Genomic DNA, 21558 nt, shown 5'->3' with positions numbered 1-21558 from the left:
AACGTTTCGTAATAAAAGCTAGGAAAAAACGTTCCTATAAATCCTAATAAAAACTTTTTAACGTTTAAGAAGAATTCTCATCCATAAAAAGCGCTAATATATAATATTTTTAGATAATATTAAATTATTTTTAAGCAAAGGTAAAGGAATTCACAGCTGTTTTAGAACCAGCCGATAGATGGCGCTAATAAGTCTCTGCGCTGGAAAGTAGAAACGCGAGTTTTGATGGCTGGATCCCAAAAACAGGACAGCTCCATATATAATAGCACTACTTAGGGTAGTTACAGCAATTCCTTTTATCAGGCGGTATATAGTGCACTACGTAGAATGAATAATGATGCTGTTTGGGCGCGACGCAAACACGACTGGCGCCATATTCGTTTGGTTTATCAGATTGCGGCTGTGAAGTTGCATACAGTATTAATGATTCCGAGAAAAGATTGTTATTGCTTATACTTACGTTAGAAGTTGGATAGTTTGTTACAGACACATAAACTAGCAAGATAACGCGGAAGTTGAACGTCTCGCGCGCAGTCGCTATTCGGGTGTAGGATTTGGCTGCTCGCTCTTTCAGCACAGGAGAAGAGAGTGTTGTTCTCCCCCGGTGAAGCTGATCGACGCGCGGCAGGTTGTTGTCCCGAGGGCCGGGAGGGCAGAATGAGCAGCGCGCAGGGCGGCAGTGATGACGTGTGCACTCCGGGAAGCAGCGCGCGAGCCGCCGAGAGCACCGAGCTGTTCCAGGATCTGCTGCAGCGCCTCAGGGAGTGTCATGGCAACGCAGTGCAGGGTCAGGGGGCAAGATACTGTGTCTCAGTCTCACCTCATCTCATCTCATCTCATCTCATCTCATATCACCTGTCACACTCAGTACTAACACCAGTCATGATCAGAGAAAGGGACGACTGATCAACTCCACCATCTTCTGTGTCTCACCTTAATCTCACCTTAATCTCATATCACCTCGGATTATCCTCAGTTTATCTTTATCTCAATCTAATCTCACCTTATCTCATATTCAGTCATATTCAGTACTATGAGATGATGATCAGAGAAAGGGACGACTGATCAACTCCACCATCTTCTGTGTCTCACCTTAATCTCACCTTAATCTCATATCACCTCGGATTATCCTCAGTTTATCTTTATCTCAATCTAATCTCACCTTATCTCATATTCAGTCATATTCAGTACTATGAGATGATGATCAGAGAAAGGGACGACTGATCAACTCCACCATCTTCTGTGTCTCACCTCATCTCACCTTAATCTCATATCACCTCGGATTATCCTCAGTTTATCTTTATCTCAATCTAATCTCACCTCATCTCATATTCAGTCATATTCAGTACTATGAGATGATGATCAGAGAAAGGGACGACTGATGGAAGTTTATGATAATCTTCCTCTTCTTTTTCTTCTCTTTCCTGTTCTTCTTCTTGTTCTTTTTCTTGTTGTTGTTCATCATCTTCCTGTTTTTCTTCTTCTCAGAGCTACAGTTAAAGGTGAATAAACTGAAGAAGGATCGTTGTTTGTAAGTAATGTTTTATTCAGAATCTATTTTTCCTTAAACATACATTTTTTTTTATCAAGTTAGTTCAGATCCAGACGTGGAAAGTACTGGTGGTGTTCAAGTCAAACTGGGATTTGTGATGACTTGTCTCACAAACGAATTAAAACACTTCAAACACAGTGACAAGAATGAAAAACTACAAAGCTAAACACACCTCCACGTTCTCTCCGATCCTGCAGCACTTGCTCGACACTTGCACTTGGTCCCAGCATCTCTCATGGATTGAGGAAGACATGGATCTAGACTGTTTTCTGTACTTCCTGTAGAGGTCTGTACAGCCGAGTCACTTTACTAGCAATCCTTAACCAGCGACTAAAGAGCTAAAACAGTGTTTGACTGATATGTGAAGGAAACTTCGAAGCACTTTTGAAGGAGAGCGTCCGCAAAATGCTGATGATTTCTCCAACTTGCAGTTTAAACTGTACACGCAATCATCCACCAGCACCACTAGTAACTCAGCTAAAAGTTGTTGTCACATCCCTCGTACAGTTCTGACCTCATTTCAAGTAATTTCCACATGTTGGGGGGGGGATAAAGGAGTTCCTGGTAGGCCAGCTTTCCACATGTGAAGCAGACAATTCAGTTCAATTCAATTTTATTTGTATAGTGCTTTTAACAATTGACATTGTCGCAAAGCAGCTTTACACAATCAAAATACTTATTTATGCTTGTATTAATCAAAATGTAAAGATTGTCCCTGATGAGCAAGCTGAGGACGACGGCAACAGTGGCAACGAAAAACTCCCTGAGATGGTAACAGGAAGAAACCTTGAGAGAAACCAGACTCAACAGGGAACCCATCCTCATTTGAGTGATACCAGATAGACCGACAGATCGATCGTGACTTTGGTGTAATGAGAAAGCTTGCAGTCTTGTAGAAGTGGTATCCAAGCACTAGTGAAAACGCTGGGATTAGTGCATTAGTGTAACTGTGGATTATATAGAGAAATAAAGGGAGTTTTTATTTTACTTGTAACTGTGTTCTGTTATTGTCTGCAATCAAAAGTCCTGGTTTGACTCGAACAATCATTGTACAAAGCATACAGACATGAGTATGATTGATGTGTTAGTACTTTAGTAATAATTCACTTTTTTGAAAAGAAAATGAATAACTAAATAAATTATGTACTTGTGACAGTCTGGTTACTCAAGTAATTATTTAACAACACGTTCTATTCTGTGCTGTGTTTTCTGAGTCTGACTGATTTACTTTTGCCGTTAGTGATGCACAAAGACTGGAGGAGTTTTATAATAAGAACCAGCAGTTACGGGAGCAGACGAGAACGCTGCAGGAATCCATTAAAGCCCTGAAGGGAAGGTACTTCACATAGGTTTCCTTTCACTTTTACAGTTTCCTCACGTGAATGTTTGCTCATAAGATTCATACTTTACACTGTATAGAGATATGCTCTAGGTAACAACAAGCTTTTGACCAGTTTAGACCAAGACCACTTAAATAAATCAGTAAATAAAACTGAATTAAATATGTAATTAGTGGAAACAAACAGAACAAATTAAAGTTTTTTTAATGAGTCCCACAAACGAGTGGTTTTCTTTTGGCCATACAGCTGTTTAGTCCTAATCCTGTGAGTTCTTGTAACTGTGTGTGTGTGTGTGTGTGTGTGTGTGTGAGAAGCATACTGTATGTTTTTCTTCACCAGTGGTTTAAGTGATCTCCATTTATTAGTTTTTTTCTGACCACATTTCCTCCACGAGGTTGGAGGTTCAGCACTAAGCACTATCCCTCCAGGTTTTAATTAGCATGTATAATTAACAATAACATGTTGTAACCTCGTTACAGTTATTTAAAATCTACTTAATTGTTTTCAGGATTTGACACAGGCCGATAATTCGACCCTTATGAAGTGGTGACTTTTTTTCTTTTTCTTTCCCTTATTGGCCTGACTGTGTATTTGTGCATGTTTGAGGTGTACAAACAAAGCACCTTTGTTCATCTTATGAGAACAAATCAAACTTCTGCAAATTGATATGCTTATTCCCTTCTTCAGACATTTCAACACGCTTATTTTGCTTTTGAAAGAGAGAGAATTTTGAAGTTGAAGGTCCATCACAACATCCTGCATATCAAAGTAATCAGCAGAACTGAAGCCCTCTATTACTGGGTTTCTCTTTCATCTTAGTGACAAAGCATTAGGATATCTAATCAGAAGTTTACAAGTAGTCTTACTTTTTTTGGTTCCTAAAAACAACACCTCATGTTGTCTAATACTGTTTCTGTCCACCAAGTCACATGTCTGAAAAAGGTCTATTGCCTTGTTAACACTTTCATTCTTAGTTTAAGAATGGATTTAGTCAGAATCAGAATAAAGTCCAGTGTTTGTAAGTTTTTTGCTATTTGCAAGTTTTACCTTGTTACCTTTAATAAATGAATGAATCCTCAGCATGTATGTTTTGTTTGAATGTTTACTTGCATTTATTTATTACGATATATAGTGTTTATAAAAAAAAAATCAGATATATTTCTGGCTTTATAGTTTTTCATTGTACATTTCACATCTCTGAGTCTGATGAACTAACACACATGAATTATTAGATAAATAGTTAATCAATATGTTAATAAGAAACACTGTAGTAAGTAACTTCTTTTAAATAAACAAAAGTCTTCCAATAAAATGTAATGAAATTAGACGAGTTCATGTTTGTGTAATATGTGATGAATATGTTTTTAGATTACAGTCTGGACCATGTGATCGCTGCGGAGAAACAGAAAAGCAGATGAAAAAAACACAAGCCATGTTTGAAAACCTTCCACTTCTTAATGAACTTCGTAAGTACACACTCGCCTCTCTTTCAGTTTCTCTTTTACAGCGCGCTGGCAATTTGTTCATTTAAATATGTTTCTAAAAACCTATTTAAGTAAGTTTACAATATACAGTAGATGTGAATTGAAGTTTAAATATAAAAGAGTAGAATTCCAGATATACTTGTACAGTACTAGCCGAAAGTTTGGACACACCTTTTAATTCAATGTCTTTTGTTTAGTGATTTATTTTCTACATTCTAGAGCAATAGTGGAGATTTTAAACTATGAAATGACACGTATGGAATTATGTAGTTAAGTAACAACGACAGTCAGTTGTTATTTTAAGACATGACGCTGTTCTGGAACAGTTCTTGGAAGAACAGTATCGTGTTAAGTGCATTTGCAACAGCTTCAGAAATCGATTAACAAACAGCACCTCAGATTAGAGGCGTTATGAAGCTTTACAGTGCAGAAGTAGCAGATACATCTCAATATCAACTGTTCCAGATAACCTCGCCTGGATGCCTAAGAATCTTTTACACTAGTCAGCCATAACGTTAATACATTAGCGTGTATTCTTTATTGTAAATCAGTAAATTGGAAACAGAATCATATGCCTGATGGGGGCAAAGACCAGCCCGTCCGGTCCGATCTTACAGTAAAGCCAGAAAACCGGGCCTCCAAACTCAGCAGAGCCCAGTCCACATGACGCCCATGGTATGTACTGGACGAACAAGTTCGATCCATGAAGGCCTCACCCAGTCTACCCTGCGAGGTCTTGTGCACACCCCAGAGGTCTTGTGCAGTCATCCCCGAGGGGGCGGAGCCATAAAAACGCATAACTTCACAGTGAAATGGCGGATTGGTGTGTAATGTCATTTTTGCAGTAGTATTAAAGTTCAATACTACTGCAAAAATGACATTAGTATTAAATATAACAATATTTATATATTTTTTATTTTAGAATGTGAGAGGGACATGCTTAAAGAAGAGAACAGAAAGCTAAATCTTCAGCTAGAGCGGCTACGCGGCCAAATGTAAGTGATATGAACATGCGCGCTCACACACACACACACACACACACAAACACACCTCATGTTACTGTACCAGAAGCACATTCCATATTCACAGGTGCTCATGCATTCTGGAAAACCATGGAAATGTAGAGATCAAAGCGCTTTGCATGTGAATGGGATAAAATGCACTGGTGGTGTAAAACTGTGCCACAGAGGGTGTACATTGTGGCATATTTTTCTCAGCATGCTTGACGTATACACGTTTACTTTACATTTAAGACCAAGCAAGTCTATACCTCACTTCTAATATCCCATTAACATGGCAGTTGGTTAATGGTTAAATGGCCAATGAGAGAGAGTTTCACTCAGTAAGGTGCTCTTAACTGTAATGTTGATGATGTTGATGGATGCGAGGAAAAGGAGAATTTTGCTGGTGAGTAATTCTGTGAGGTGTGTGTTTAGTTTTCAGCAGACATCGTTCTCAGAGCCAGAGGAAGGCATGATCCCGGACTCGCCGAAGCAGCCGCTGTCCTTTCCTGTAGTCAACAAGATGAAGCGCAAGAAAGATCAGAGCCACGTTCGCTATGCTGAAAAACTGCTGTCTCAATCACCACCTGGTTAGTCACGCAGAGATTATACACACACACACACACACACGTGTCCTCCACAATTCAACATTAGGACGTTGATGGTTATAAATCACACATACAGTATGCAAGAAGAAATTCAAAGTTGTGGCACTTGTCTGTGTTTTCTGTCAGCAGGGAAAAGAAGAAAAGTGCAAATTAATTGATTAATCAGTACTGCACGAGGAAAAGTGCTGAATGACTGATATTCAGTGCAAAAGCATCACATTTGTTAATTTATTAATCTTGATTAGCTACATTTCAGACACTGAATAGCCAAATCATTTGTGAACAGAAATAATTCCCCAAAACACTACAAACTGACTGACAGCCCTGAGTGAGTAAAGTAACAGCTCCAATATAACAAATTGCTAGAATTGGACTTTTATATAGTGAACACAAACACATGGCACGATATAAACAGTACAATGTACTACGGCTGCACTTCATATCAGAACTAATATAATGTCGCTTTATCAATCAAAAGGTGAAATAAAACCCACTGTAGAAATCCTCATTTGATAAACTTTGCTGTCATTACAAAAACATAATTAAAATCGTATAACTTATTAGAATCACTTGATGACGCATTCACAAAGCACTGTGAAGGCCATCCTGGTAGACACTGAAGTGCAGAGTGAAGTGAGGAGTGGAGCGGATCACCAGACTCATGCATCAGATCATATTGAAGGGAGAAAAATATAATTTAGCTTTACATGTATTACGTCTTACAGCTTATAAAACACTTAAACTAACTTTTGTCCATGGTTTTAAATGAAAACAAGATTCATTATTCAAGATTCTAGTCTTAACACAATCCTAAAATAAAATAGTCTATTTATTTGTTCATTTTACTTTCCTGCGTTCTTCTTTCTTTCTTTCTTTCTTTTTAAAAAAGTTAAATTTTTTAACCTGGAACCCGTGTAGCCCGGAGATAAAAGTGCTTTTACCTGGAACCCGTGTATTGCGCGTTCCAGGTAAAAACCTCGGACACGTTGTTACACACAGCTGCGTCTGTCGCCAGGCGGTATAATTTGGAACAAGCTGCAATGTTGCAAGGTAAACAGACCCGTGAGGCCCGGACAGGACTTCACTCTGTACTTTGTTTTTTAGGAATCACACACAATTTAAAATATGCAGTGATTTGCTGAAGGAAAAAAAACTCTTGACAAGATATGAAGGGTAGTAGTATCTGTGTCAATTCACACGGTTTACCGAAAGATTTACAACTTTAGGAAGCCTCAAAACATAAAGGCAATATTAAACTTTGCCAAGGCATGTATAAAAAAAGATATTTATGGTAAAACAACTTCCTATGTCATGGTGAAACCTGGGTAAACTTGATGCGTGTCAGAATTATGGATATGTATGATAAACAGAAGGAACTGCTCATGATCTGTAGCATACCTCCCACATCTTATCCTCTCAGGCTGCTCAGATTTAGGCAAATGCTTAAAATATCAATGGATGGTTCTTAACAGACAGTTCTATTCAATTTGGTTTTATTTCCATAGCACCTTTAACAACGGCCATTGTCGCAAAATAGCTTTACAGAATAAAAAGAAATTATGGAAATGCGTTTGGAAAGTGTGAGGAAATGTGTATAAATCATGATCAGATTGTCCTTAATAAACAAGAAGAAAAACTCCCCAAGATGACAATAGGAAGGAACCTTGAGAAGAACCAGACTCAACAGGGAACCCACCTTTATCTGGGTGATAACAGATAACACTTAAGATGGACGATCACCTGAAGTATGTGTTGAAAGCAATGCGGAAAGTGGAAAGTTCTGCAGTGGGCGGGTCAATCACCATGTCACTTGCTGGAAGCACAAAACTGTCGGTGATGTACCTCATAAACAGGCAGGGAAGAAACTGATGTATCTGGGTTTCACACTTCAGGCAGTCATTGTGAATATCCTTAAATTAAAGCTGAAGGATTACACTTCACGGTTATTATGATTCTTTAATTCCAACTTCAGTATATTGTGAGACAGCTTAAAAAACAATAACGTTGTCTGTCCAAATATTTTGGACTGACTGTACACTTTGATAGAAAGTGTTGAAAGACCTGCTCTTGTCTGTTTTGTGTCCTGTAGACCGTCAGCAGCGAGAGCTGGACCGCCATGCTGGAGCTGTGCTGGTGCCAGAGACGTGTGATATGGATGTGACGTGTATTACAAGTAAGAGCTTCATTATCTGATAAACTAATGCACAAATCCAAGTGCCATCAGATTCTTACTGTTAACTCACGGTGATGACTATGGCTTTTTTATTGTGCTATTCTTAGGAAAAAAAGGATTTATTTATGATACAGTTTTTATTTAGACTACAGCAGGTTCTACAATTACCTTATTTCTAACTCTTCTATGTAATCTTGTTTGTGTGGTTTATTTAGAGAGCAATATCAAAATTCATGGCAGAACTGTGGTTGCAGAAAGTTGCCAGATAGAGATAAATTCTGAGCAGGTTAGTCAAAAACTATTGATTTTTTTTTTTTCCAGTGAAATGTTGTAGGTTGCATAGGTTAACACAAAACATATTTCATAAACTGCTATTTTTCTCCTGTTCCTTTATAACGCAGCACATGGTGCTCTCTAACCTAATTACACAGCACAGCATTGTGTGGCGTAGAAGCGAACTATTTGCTATGATTGTTTAGATTTAAATATAAATATTATATTTTAAAATTGTGAATCATGATCATGAGTATCTCAATACAAATCAAATCTGCACCTAGGTATCGCATCGAGTGCTCCCTGGTGATACTCATCCCTAATGTAAGGTGTGGCAATGCATTAACTTTGTTAACTTTAAGTATCTCTTGCTTTCAGATGTCGGAGAGTGAAGTAAACTCTCAGAGCGTTGTCGCTAAATCTAAGCACAAAGCAAAGAATGCCACTAAGTAAGTAGACGTTCGCAGCGAGCTGTTATCAGGAAACTAACCGATGTTAAAAAAAAGTGTTAGAGCTTGGTTTTAGTAATATCCTCACTTTAGCTAGAATATTATTTAGCATACAACAAATTTTAGTCTTTCAGAAAGGGGAAATCAAACGCATGTTGTTGTCTGTTCTCCGTTTTCTTTATAGTTGTCTAGGGCCTGAAGAGCAGAATAAAATGAAAACTCAAAATGGGCCGAAATCTTCACAGAAACAGTCGAGCAAGCAAACTGAGCAGGTACATGGTGTCGTGGATCAGGGGTTTGTACTTCTCATGAAAAAATTAAATAAATAAAGCTCTAGAGTATAAAAAAAAACGATGTTGCACTTTTATCCGTTTTACTGTGTTATTTTGAAGTTAGTTGTATTATATTCCCATAAAGACACTTTTCAAGGAACCATGTGTGAGACGCAGCTGGGAGACAGAACGGTCCATGCCTGATGCTCCATCTTCTCCACGCAGGGGTTCACTGCTGAGCCAGAACTGTAGTCCCAATGGTATGTGAGTGATGTTTCCCAATACTACAGCTGCTACACGCACATTTTTGCTGTTGTAATGTAAAAATATGAATGTATTTTAATTTCCACTTTTGTGATGATGCTGTGGCTAAACTAAGGTTTACAGTGGGTGTGGTCAAATAAACTAACATGATAAAAGATTTTAAGGCGGAATGGTGGCTTGGTGCTTAGCACAGTCGCCTTGCACCTCCAGGGTCGAGGGTTCAATCCCCATGAGTTGAACAAGTCTGTGTGCATGGAGTTTGCATGTTCCCCCCGTGCTTGATGGGTTTCCTCCGCGTACTCTTGTTTCCTCCCACAGTCCAAAGACACGCAGATTATATTAATTGGTGTTCCCAAATGCCCGTAGTGTGTAAATGATCGTGTGTGTGCTCTGTGACGGATTGGCACCCCGTCCAGGGTGAACGCCGACTCGTACACTAAGTCCCTTGGTTCCAGTCCCCCCCTGTATAACCCTGTATACAGGATAAAGTGGTGTAGATAGTGAGTAAGTTAGTGGGTGATAAAAGATTATTTTAATTATTATTATTATTAGATAATTTTAAACTTCTAATTTCAACATGATTAAATAATTTGTGGGTTGTTTTTATTCCAATAATATCTAAGATGATGAGCAACTCTTATTTGTAATTACAGTATTTATTTGTATAGTATACGAGTGTAAATAATAATTTTCTCACCATCTCCCAGATGAGAGCTGGAGCATGGACCCAGGAGCTGCTCTGTCCCAATATGATGCAAGTATCCTTCCTCATCCAGAGGTACTACTCTGAATCACACTTAAACTTGTGTAGCACTATCTATTGGTGTAAGTTTTTTGGTGGTAGTGGTAGCTCAGAGGGCTGAGGCACCGAGTTACTGATCAGAAGGTTGGCGGTTCGATCCCCAGCTCCACTAGGTTACACTGGGATATGCCAAGAAGGAATTTCACTAAGCTATAATATAAATGTGACAATTGAAGCTTAAATTAAAGTGTTGTGGATTTGATTTTGAATCACTATAAATGTCATTTTTACCCATTATTCTACACTTCCAGAATTAACAGTGAACAGGTGGTCATGTACATCGCATTTGCTTTAGTTATGCTTGAGATGTGTCTAGAGGTCAGTTATAGTTGTTTGATTTCAGTACATACAAGCGGTGCGAGTAAAGTTCTGGGAGTAAAAACTCCTATTATCTATTACATATACTAAAACTGTAAAGTTGGCTTGTCTGTACATTGAAGATGTTTGCTGGAACTCATCAAGATGGTTTTTGAAATTTGTGTCTGTCTGTTTGTGCACGCATCACATAAAAACTACCGAACAAATTTTAATGGGGTTTTAACAGGTGTATTTGGCCGAGCTTGAGGTAACATATAGGCTTTGTTTCATCGCAATCGGCCCGCGGGAAGAGAAGATACAGTGGGGAAAATAAGTAAGGAAATAAGTTTGCCCGCTTACAAAGAAATGAAGGGTCTATAATTTTTAACATAGGTTTATGGTACAGGATAGAGACAGAATATCAAGCAAAAATCCAGAAAAAGCACACAATACAAATGTTATAAATCGATTTGGATTTCAGTGAGGGAATACAGTAAGTATTTGAACCTCAAGTGAAACATGACTTAGTACGTGCTGGAAAAACACTTGTTTGCAAGCACAGAGGTAAGACTTTTCTTGTAGTTGGTTACCTGGTTTGCACACATCTCAGAACGCATTTTGATCCACTATTCTTTACAGATTTTCTCTTACTTTTTAAGATTTCTTGCCTGCCGCTTGGCAACTCAAAGTTTCGGCTCTTTCCATAAATTTTCTATAGGATTATGGTCTGAATACTGGCTACTACTATGGCCTATACTGGCCACTCCATGACCTTAATGTGATTCTTCTTGAGCCACTTCTGTGTTGTCTTGGCAGTACGTTTGGGTCATTGTCATGCTGGAAGATCCATCCACAAACCATCTTCAGAAGGGTTCTCGTCCAAAGTGTTACAATACATGGCCCTTCTATTAACCCCTCAATGCAGCACAGTCAGTCTGTACCTATAGCATGAAACCCGCCCTAAAGCATGATGTTTCCACCTCCGTGCTTGACTGTAGGGATGGTGTTCTTTGGGTCATCGTCAGCATTTTTTCCTCTAAAACCAGAGTGTCAAGTTGATGCCAAAGATCTCAATTTTGGTCTCACTTTATCCCAATCCTTCTGTTTATTGTCAAACTTTAGATGGGCCTGTACATGTGCATGCTTGAGTAGGGGGACCTTGCTGCACAGAATTCAATCCTTGGCGGCATATCATGTTACCAATGGTTTGTTCAGTGACTGTATTCCCAACTGCCTTGAGATCATTCACAAATTCCTCACTTGTAGTCCTGCACTGGTCCCTCATTTTTCTCATGATTATTCTTACTCCATGAGGTGAGTCAAAGTCCTGACCTGAATCCTATTGAGATGTTGTGGCATGACCTTAAAAGGGCGGTTCATGCTAGAAAAACCTCAAATAAAGCTAAATTACAACAATTCTGCAAAGATGAGTGGGTCAAAATTCCTCCAGAGCGCTGTAAAGTGTTGCAAGTTATCGCAAACGCTTGATTGCAGTTATTGCTGCTAAGGGTGGCCCAACCAGTTACAGTATTAGGTTCAGGGGGCAATTATTTTCTCACACAGGGCCATGTAGGTTTGGATTTTTTTTTCTCCCTAAATAATAAAAACCATCATTTAAAAACTGCATTTTGTGTTTACTTGTGTTATCTTTGACTAATAGTTAAATGTGTTTGATGATCAGAAACATTTTGTGTGACAAACATGCAAAAGAATAAGAAATCTGGAAGGGGGCAAATAGTTTTTCACACCACTGTATGTGTACCATATGAGCACATAACCAGTCTGTGAGAGTCAGATCTATTGTTGGTTGCTTGGGGATCAAATACTTATTTCCCTCACTGAAATGCAAATCGATTTATAATATTTTTTATAATATTTGTATTGTGTGTTTTTTCTGGATTTTTGCTTGATATTCTGTCTCTATCCTGTACCATAAACCCATGATAAAAATTATAGACCCTTCATTTTTTTTATAAGCGGGCAAACTTAGAACATCTGCAGGGGAACAAATACTTATTTCCCCCACTGTACACTAATTAGAAATTTAAATAAAAAACGCCTTTATATCACAAAAACATCGACCATAAAAAAATCATTAGTTTATATCAAAAATTCAACAGATGGCACTAAAATTTTTTTAATAATGCGCTTACGAGTGTGCACTTAAAATCTACTTAATAAACACAATCTCACACCCTCATTCCGCGTGCTTCACGTTAACATATAAAAAATTTAGTTCAATTACAGAATTAAAAGATGGCACTGTACATTATTTTAAAAACACGCTTATGAGTATAAATTCCATGTGAATGAAGTCGTGGCGCATCTAGTTTCTCTATATAATCTCCTGCTACACTAATGGTCTTATTCCAGTGCTTCACTAGTGCTTGGACACCATCAATGTAGAAAACTTTCTCAGTACGCCACAGCCATGACCGAACTGCCTTCTTCATGTCTGCAACTCCTTTAACATGTAGAAATGGCTTGGAGCGAGGTCAGGCCTGTGTGGGGGTTTGGCAATCACTCCAACCGAGTTCCTGTAATGTGCAAGGGGTTTTATGACACATTTTTTTTTCTTTTCTTTTCTCGCAGCCCAAAATACAGGCAGAGACTGTAGACTTTGACTGCACATATGTGAGCCATAGTTTGCTAGTAGCTCACCAAAAGAAGACTGAACTGGACCAGACGAACAGCATCCCAGGTATCTGCAATTCTGTTCACATTATTATCTGAACATTATAAATGTGTGAAATGTGCCTGGAGCCAGTGAAGTGCCAGTTAAATTACATTATTATAGATATGAGGGATTATATTCCAGGACCCAATGAAATACTCACCACAAGCAGAAGGACAGAAGTCTTGGACCAAATTATCAGAGTCGTATAAAGACACAAGTTAGAAATTAAACAAGACATGGCAGCACAGTGGCATAGTGAAGTCTCCTAAGATACTTTTCAGGTTCCTGCGGCCCTGTAGAGGATTAATGGTATAGAAAATTAATGTCTGAGACATCAGAGTCAATAATGATTTAAAGGTCGCGTGGAAAATCCTCGGGGAGCACATTAGTCATGTTGCAGGACCTTAACCAGTGCTCGTTAAGCAAGGTAACTTTGTGTCTTGTGCAGTTGTCCCTTCCGGCAAGTAAAAAAAAGTAATGTTTTTATCACTTGGTTCTGTGTTGAAAACAGTTACTCCTGCTAGCCATCCACTAGCAGTCTACAGTTCTGTCGACCAATCAGAGGATGTGTTTCTGACTGTAGCAAAAGAACTGCAATCTGCCATCTTTTAACTTAGTCATATTATTATTGCTGATAATTTATATTGATGATTGCTAAATGAAAACAAATGATTATTTACATGTTTCATAACCAGAGCAGATGAAACAGTCAGCTCTTATAATAATATGTATTTCGCAGTCCCAGTCTTTAATTTGCTTTCTTAAATCATTCTTAATCTTCAACAAATCTTGAAATTTTTAAATTCTGTATTTTTTTTTTTGTAGGAATAGGGCAGAAGGCTAATGACAGCTTAGCAAATATCTTTGATACCACTGGGCATGAAGATTATGAGTCCTGCCCTCAGGACGAGACGAGCGCCTTGGAGGAGGAGTATGATCATGAGGATGAGGAAGAATGTGAAAAACAAAAGGAGGACATGAAACAAGATGAACAGATGGAGGAAGCAGAGTTTATGGATGGTAAAGATTTTTACACTTGCCTAATAGAGCAATTAATAGCACTATGTAATTTTATGTAAAAACCACAGGCATGTAGTTGCATCAATGTACAGGGTGGGCCATTTATATGGATACACCTTAATAAAATGGGAATATTAACTTCCTGTGTGTAGCACATTAGTATATGTGAGGGGGAAAACTTTTCAAGATGGGTGGTGACCATGGTGGCCATTTTGAAGTCGGCCATTTTGGATCCAACTTTTGTTTTTTTCAATAGGAAGAGGGTCATGTGACACATCAAATTTATTGGGAATTTTACAAGAAAAACAATGGTGTGCTTGGTATTAACATAACTTTATATTAACTTCCTACAGTCTAATCACAACAATACATCATTAACTAATGCATTTTTGTTTGTAAACAGAACAAGAGAAACCCATGGGAGATTCTCCTGAGAGGTGAGATCTGGAATTATGTGTTCTGTTAACAGAGTATGAAATAAACGATGTATAATCATGGTCTGTTCTTTCCTTCGTGTACAGTGATAAGAACAGGTCTGTTGCTCATGTAGTAGTTGTACGCAAGAAAGCTGAACGGAGGAAACTTCAAGGTCACACGTGCAAGGAATGTGAGATTGTAAGTAAGATTTTGTTCATCCAAATATATACAGAGGCAGGAAAAACATGTATATGGACTTCAGGAAAAGTATAATATTTTAATACAAAATTTATTCTTAGACATTATAAAGTGGAACCTTGCATTACGAGCATAATTCATTCTGGAAGCAGGCTTGTATTTCAAAACATTTGTAAATCAAAGCGAGTGTAGTTTTCTCATAAGAAATAATGAAAACTCAAATTATTCGTTTCACAGTCAAAAAAAAAATACATAAAAATAATTAATACAAAATAAAAATTAAATAAATTAACCTGCACTTTACCTTTGAAAAAAGTAAAAATAAGTCCTGACAGTGTTTCCATTTATTTTTCCTGTGTGTGTGTGTATTTGTGTGTGTATGTGTGTGTGTGTGTCACACGCACGCACGCACTAATGTAAAAACACTATTTTATCGGGAAAATAAAAAAGAAATCTCTCTAATGACACTTGAGTGAGTGGACGGAATCACTGCTGTAAAGTAAAAATAAAACAAATTTACCTGCACTTTACCTTTAAAAAGAATCATGACAGAGCACTGTTTCTGTGTAGAGCAGAGAAAAAGAGTGTGTGTGTGTATTTGAAGGGGCACGGTGTCCAATGATGCTCGCGCACACAAAGGCAGGTTGATACAGAGAGGGAGAAAATGGATCTTTAACCTCTCTAATGAGACTTTTTTTCCCGTTACACAAAAGAGAAAAACCGATGGCTCATTTGTGATCACGTGACGCTCGGCGTCAAAACGAGAAGCGCATGCGTTTTACATGATACTCGGTACTCGTAAACCAAGACTTGTTCATTTTTCAAGTCAAAATGTATTAAAAATCTTTGCTCGTCTTGTGGAACACTCGCAAACCGTGTGTGTGTTTGTAATAACCAGTAAAGACCAGCTCTGTGCTCTGTGAAGATTTGTTTGTTTGTTTGTACACTGAAGACATCTGAGTATGCGTTTTAATGATGAATATTACATTTTAGCTTTAGTTCCCTGGTACACGGATCTGAATGTGTAAAGCCATGTAGAACATGTTTGAACATAGAGTCAGAGTTTGTATTGTCCTGAAAAATCCTGAAAAATCTAGAGTTTTTTTTTTTTTTTCAACCATTTTTTAACAATGTTTTATCTCTCATTTTCTGTCCAGTCTCAGGGAGTTTGTTTTGTTTTTTAAGCCACACATTGACCTATGAATCATTCAGGCATAAAAAACATCTAACTTAAGGCAGTGGGAAACAGGTGCAGGTGATGTGAGATGAGTGATTAGTATACTGGTGATGCTGGGGTAGGGGATCTACTGTGTGTACACACAACCACACACGCGCACACACACCAGTTTAGCGATTTAGACTTTCACTCACACAAGTGCGCGCACACAAACACACATGGACACATAGATACCATCTTGCTGCCAGAGCCAGAGACAGGAGGAAGGGGCTAATGTGTAGGACGACTTTCTCACACAAACACAAAAAAAGTACATGCGCACACGGATGTTGACTTTACAAGTAAAGCATGCAAACTTAAGACCTCGCTCGTTTTATTTAAAATTTTTGCTCGCCTTGCGAAACTCACAATCCAAGGTTCCACTGTACTGTAAACTGTACTATGCATAGTTATGAAAGAGAGAAAGCAACATAAAAATATATTAAATTCAGTGCAATAAAAGGTACAGTAGGCTAAAAGCAAAAGGTACCGTGGTCTAAGTTGTTTATAATACCTATATGTAAATAAAGTTAAAATTCAAATTTATCTTTTCAAATCAAGCTTTTGATTTTAAACCCACATGTCTTTAGCAAATAGTGTAGCAAAACCAAAGGAATTTTCCTTACTGTCCCAATACTTTTAGAGGAGACTGTGGGTCACCAAAAGTTTATTCATTCAAAAGAGTCCCACATCATATTTTACACTAATATTATATGTTTGAGGTAGTGCAATGTTTAGAAAAAAATATCAGGATTCAGACGTTTTACCAAATAATTCTCATGATGCCTTAATGTGTTTATGTAGTATTACGCTGACCTCCCTGAGGAAGAGAGAAAGAAGAAACTGTCGTCCTGCTCACGGCACCGATTCCGTTACATCCCCCCCTCCACCCCAGAGCACTTCTGGGACGTGGGCTTCCCTTCTACACAGACTTGCATAGAGAGAGGTACTGTTTTTATTTATTTATTTATTTATTTATTTATTTATTTACATTTAGAGAATATTTTAGAGTATATCTTCCCTCTTTGTGTCCATTCTAAATCACAATGATTACATTAATATAAATTAAGAATATTTGGAATACATTAATGTAAAAATTTTTAATATTTTAGGAATGAGGATATTTAATTCAACTTTATTCGTATAGCGCTTTTAGTGATGGTTGTCACATGGAAATGTCTAAATTCTGCAAAGGAACATAATTGTAAACATTAAAAAAAAAAAAAATGAGCAAATGTAAGGCAGTGATTTTAAGGAAGGACTAAGACAGTCCTGAGACAATAAAAGTAAGAAACCTTGAAAAGAACCAGACATAAAAAACAGACATTAAAGCATATGAATAATGTAATTATAAAAATTTGTAATACGTCAAAATGTGCAACTTGTCACAGAAAATGAATTATTGCTTTAAAATTAAATCTACCCTGCCATCATCGGACTTACCTGGATTTTCATAAACATTACCTCGATCCGTTAACAGGCGCCAAGACACTTGGAGAGAAAAAAGGTTTTCTTTGTGATGTGCTTGAGGTCCATGGTCAGTTTAATTGGCCTCAGTCATCCATTTCATGGGCGTGGTTTGCTTTAGGACAGCAGAGAGGACATCCAACGCAAGGAACATGTCTTTAGAGAACATACTGTATATCTAGAGGAGATCTGTCACCTGTAAGGAGATCTGTGCAGACTGAGACGCTTTAGTCAGGAGAGGTAGAAAGACCATCTCCCAAAAACGTGCATGATGAGCTTCATCACCAAGACTGAAGATGCAAAGTAGATCAAAGTGTAAAACCTGGCAGTCTTTCAGCTTGTCATCACCAATTACTGCGAGATCAAACCAGCGGAGACCAACAACTCTACCAGGGCTGTTTTAGATGTCTTTTACCTGCAGCAGCTTTACCGAGGACTGGCAAAAACTAGAAAATTGTGTATCAGTTAAGAAATCGAGAGAAGGAGCCACACTTACAGCTTCTAATAACAGCAGAAGAGAGGTGGATCTTGGAAGCAGCCAAAGGCTGAATTACAGAAATGATTGAAGTTCCAGATGTCTAGAAAGCTTAGATAGGCCAGCAGCATGTGGTTCTTTAAAGGAACCTGCAGACACTGTTTGTCTATAAAGTTTTTCTTTCCACAGTTTGCTGGAGGGATTTCCCACGATAAACACTTTGGAGTGGCTTAGGAGTAATGGGTATGAAAGTTCAAGCTTTGAAGAAGCTATAATAGAAGTTGTTAACAAAGTGGAAAGTTTATCCTGGTGACTGTGTCTGACAAGACCGTTTGTTTGTTTGTTTGTTTACGCCATTTGGCCGAAACCCTTATTCAGAGCAACTTGGATTTTTATTTCATTATACATCTGAGCAGATGAAGGTTAGGGGCCTTGCTCAGGGGCCCACGAGACAACTTGGTGGTGGTGGAGTTTGAACATGGGACCTTCTGGACCTAAGTCCAGTGCCTTGACCATCGAGCTGTAATAATACTAATACTAAATAATACTGGCAGCGAGGAGGGAGATTTGGACACAATTAATCACTCTCAAAGTTTAGTAGATAAATGGATGAGTCATTTGGTCTAAGAAAGTCAGAAAAGTCTTTCTTTATTAACAGAGACCGTTTTATATGTTAGGCTAAGCACCTGGTGTCACATACATGCACGTTAAAAACTTTAACTAGAAGTTTTTCGTTACAATAAAAACTTTTATCTTGGTAAAAGTTTAATAGACATATTAATAGAAAATGGTACATTATTTTAAAAAGGTTAAACTTAAAATTGTAAATTGTTTGTTTTTAACAGGATACATCAAAGAGGACAACCAAGCAGATTTACGTTTGAGGAGGAGAACACCTTACCTCGCTACATTCTCACCAAAAGCTAAACCGTAGTAGTGGGTTCTGATGTAACGCTTCATAGTTACGGAAATTTGTACAAACTAAGACTATAGTAGCATAACACAATATTAACTCTATAGCCCATGGGAAATTCTGTAGAAATCCAGTTTTGTTTGGGAAACTTATTTGTAATTAGTAGGTGTAATGGGTGTTTTGGTATATGATTCAGGTTGTAAATAGTAAATTGTTATAATATTGTTGAAATAAGCTATAATAAACACTTGTTTATGTTACTTTTATTAATGAAATCTGCCACATCTGCTCAGAGCCCAACATCACATGCAACTTAAAAAAAAAAAAAAAAAAAAAAAAGCTTAATGAAGACCATGTGACATTCAAATAGTGCCAGTACCGTGGAACCTTGGATTACGAGCATAATTTGCTCCGGAAGCGGGCTCGTATTTCAAAACACTCATAAACCAAATCAAATTTTTTCATAAGGAATAATAGAAACTCAAATTATTCATTCCACAGCTAAAAAAAAAAAAATAATAAAATAATAATTAATACAAAATATTACATCTTACAAATAAAACAAATTAACCTGCACTTTACCTTTCAAAAGAAGTAAAGATAAATCCAGACAGAATAAGTGTTTTCGTTTGTGCGTGCAGGCGCTGTGTATGTGTGTCTGTGTGTGAATCTAAACTAAGCTCTCCTCTCCCTGTTCTTCTCTTACACAGTTACCCTTCCCCCACTCTTTTTACACACACACACACACACACACACACACACGCGCGCACACAACGGAAACACTGCTGTAAAGTAAAAATAAAACAAATTAACCTGCACTTTACCTTTAAAAAGAATCGCGACAGAGCAGTGTTACTGTGTAGAGCAGAGAGAAAGTGTGTGTGTGTGTGTGTGTGGGGCACGGTATCCAATGACGCGTGCACGCACACAGACACAGAGCAGGCTGATACAGAGGGAGAAAATTGATTTTTAACCTCTCTAAAGAATGATGACTTGCTTTTGCACTAAGACCCAGCAGGGGAAACGATTACCCACAATTCCGCAGCGCAAGAGAGAGAAAAAACGTTGGCTTAGTGATCACGTGATGCTCAGCATCAAAACAAAAAGCGCATGCGTGATACATGGTACCCGTAAACCAAGACTTGTTAATTTTCCAAGTTAAAATTTGTTAAAAAATTTTGCTCGTCTTGCGGAACACTCGCAAACCACGTTACTCGCGGTTTCACTGTATCTGTTTAGGCTTCAGGGTCTGCAAGGTCTCCAGGCTCAGTACTATCTGCAGGATACCTGATGCAATCAAAAGCTTGCGTATTTCACAGCTCTCTCTTTATACTAACCTGAATCAGAGCGCGAGAGACATCTGTCCATAGGCTAGTTATTTGGTAATTTAGGCAAACGTCTACAGCACATGACTGGCGAGGAATGTCAGTGTAAAAAAAGTTCTGTACTGCAATTCCTGTCTCAAAACTATGTGATGTTCATTTTAGTGCTTTAATTTAACATCCTAAACATTAATAGATTGTTGGTTAGAATAACAGTACTATAGGTGTTTATTATAACTATGAATATTTTCTACCAAAATATTTATTAAGAAAGTAAGTGTAATTACATGTAAATATAATACTAGTGCAAAATTTGCATGTTCTGTCCATGTCTGGTTCATTCCATGTAAAAAATGCAAAACATTTCTTCTATAATTGCAGGTGAATAAATAAAAAAAATATATAAGGAACTTTTACATTTCATCCCCGAAAAATATTACTGTAGAAATTACAAATTTGATATATTTACTTCTAGAGACAATAAGAAGAGTTCACCAATTAATTTGTCAATTCTGTTAGGTTGCTGACATTACTAGCTAACCATATCAATTATTTGAGACATTATTGTTTTACTCTCTGTACACACTTGGTGTTTTAGTTCTGTGAACCAGACTTGCACATTGAACAGCTATTCAGGAAAACACTGAAGATTTTTACTTTGAAAAGTTTTGTACAGTCATGCATCATTTAATATCCTCAATATAGTCTGTGAAATACAGTGTAAACCCAGATTAATTATATTAAATAGAAATAACGCTCCAACACAAGAGATGTGTAATACATGAGGCTGAATGCTGCGAGTCAAAGAGTACACTCCTATGTCGTAAACCTATTCGTATTGGAAAAGGTCACTTAAAAAAAACAATAGAGAGGCAGAAAACATAATCCTGTAACATAGGAGTTTTTAATGGCTATCTATATATCAGTGTATGTGTATATGTGTATATATGCCTGGCATTGCAGTCACTTTGTTTTCTGAATTCTTGGTTTAAATAATAGACATGAAAAAAGCAATTTTTAACTTAAATAACTGATACTAGAAATGTGAACAATAACTATTTATGTTAAAGTACTGCAAAAAGATGTTTACTATCATTAATTGCATCAATCACAGCAAGAACGTGCAAACTCCACACCCACAAACTCCACACACGCAAACTCCACACACACAAACTAGATGGTTAAGGCAGGACTATATTTGTGTATAATATTCATACATATTTCCCCTATTTTCCAAAAACTGTGAATCCAAAAAATATGTACATTTAAACAACATATATGAATAATAAATAAACCTAAATAATATAGAAGCACATAAATGTCAGTTGAATAAGGTAG

The 21558-nt window shown here is 37.5% G+C and overlaps 1 protein-coding gene across 1 annotated transcript; it reads left to right on the top strand.

The window, feature by feature from the left end:
* The first annotated feature begins 368 nt into the window (after positions 1 to 368).
* rbbp8 (retinoblastoma binding protein 8) lies at positions 369 to 19166 on the top strand. The gene is made up of 18 exons (XM_053494834.1): positions 369 to 787; positions 1489 to 1531; positions 2793 to 2888; positions 4261 to 4358; positions 5299 to 5371; positions 5813 to 5967; positions 8075 to 8158; positions 8374 to 8444; positions 8810 to 8880; positions 9065 to 9152; positions 9298 to 9412; positions 10124 to 10194; positions 13108 to 13216; positions 14018 to 14212; positions 14616 to 14649; positions 14734 to 14827; positions 16848 to 16989; positions 18831 to 19166. Exons 1-18 carry the CDS (start codon positions 658 to 660, stop codon positions 18917 to 18919), a joined length of 1758 nt encoding a protein of 585 aa, XP_053350809.1. The 5' UTR covers positions 369 to 657; the 3' UTR covers positions 18920 to 19166.
* The last annotated feature ends 2392 nt before the right edge of the window (positions 19167 to 21558 follow it).

The sequence above is a fragment of the Clarias gariepinus genome, chromosome 4 (assembly GCF_024256425.1).
Source record: "Clarias gariepinus isolate MV-2021 ecotype Netherlands chromosome 4, CGAR_prim_01v2, whole genome shotgun sequence".
Taxonomy (NCBI): Eukaryota; Metazoa; Chordata; class Actinopteri; order Siluriformes; family Clariidae; genus Clarias; species Clarias gariepinus.
Note: the sequence above shows the minus strand (reverse complement) of the source record. Positions and strands in the feature narration are given on the sequence as shown.

What these genes read in the sequence shown, in the direction of transcription:
- rbbp8 (XM_053494834.1), top strand. Translation starts at nt 658, where the DNA reads ATGAGCAGCGCGCAGGGCGGCAGTGATGACGTGTGCACTCCGGGAAGC. An exon ending in CCAGACGAACAGCATCCCAG is followed by an intron (nt 13,217 to 14,017) that starts GTATCTGCAATT and finishes TTTTTTTTGTAG; the next exon opens with GAATAGGGCAGAAGGCTAAT. An exon ending in CGTGCAAGGAATGTGAGATT is followed by an intron (nt 14,828 to 16,847) that starts GTAAGTAAGATT and finishes GTGTTTATGTAG; the next exon opens with TATTACGCTGACCTCCCTGA.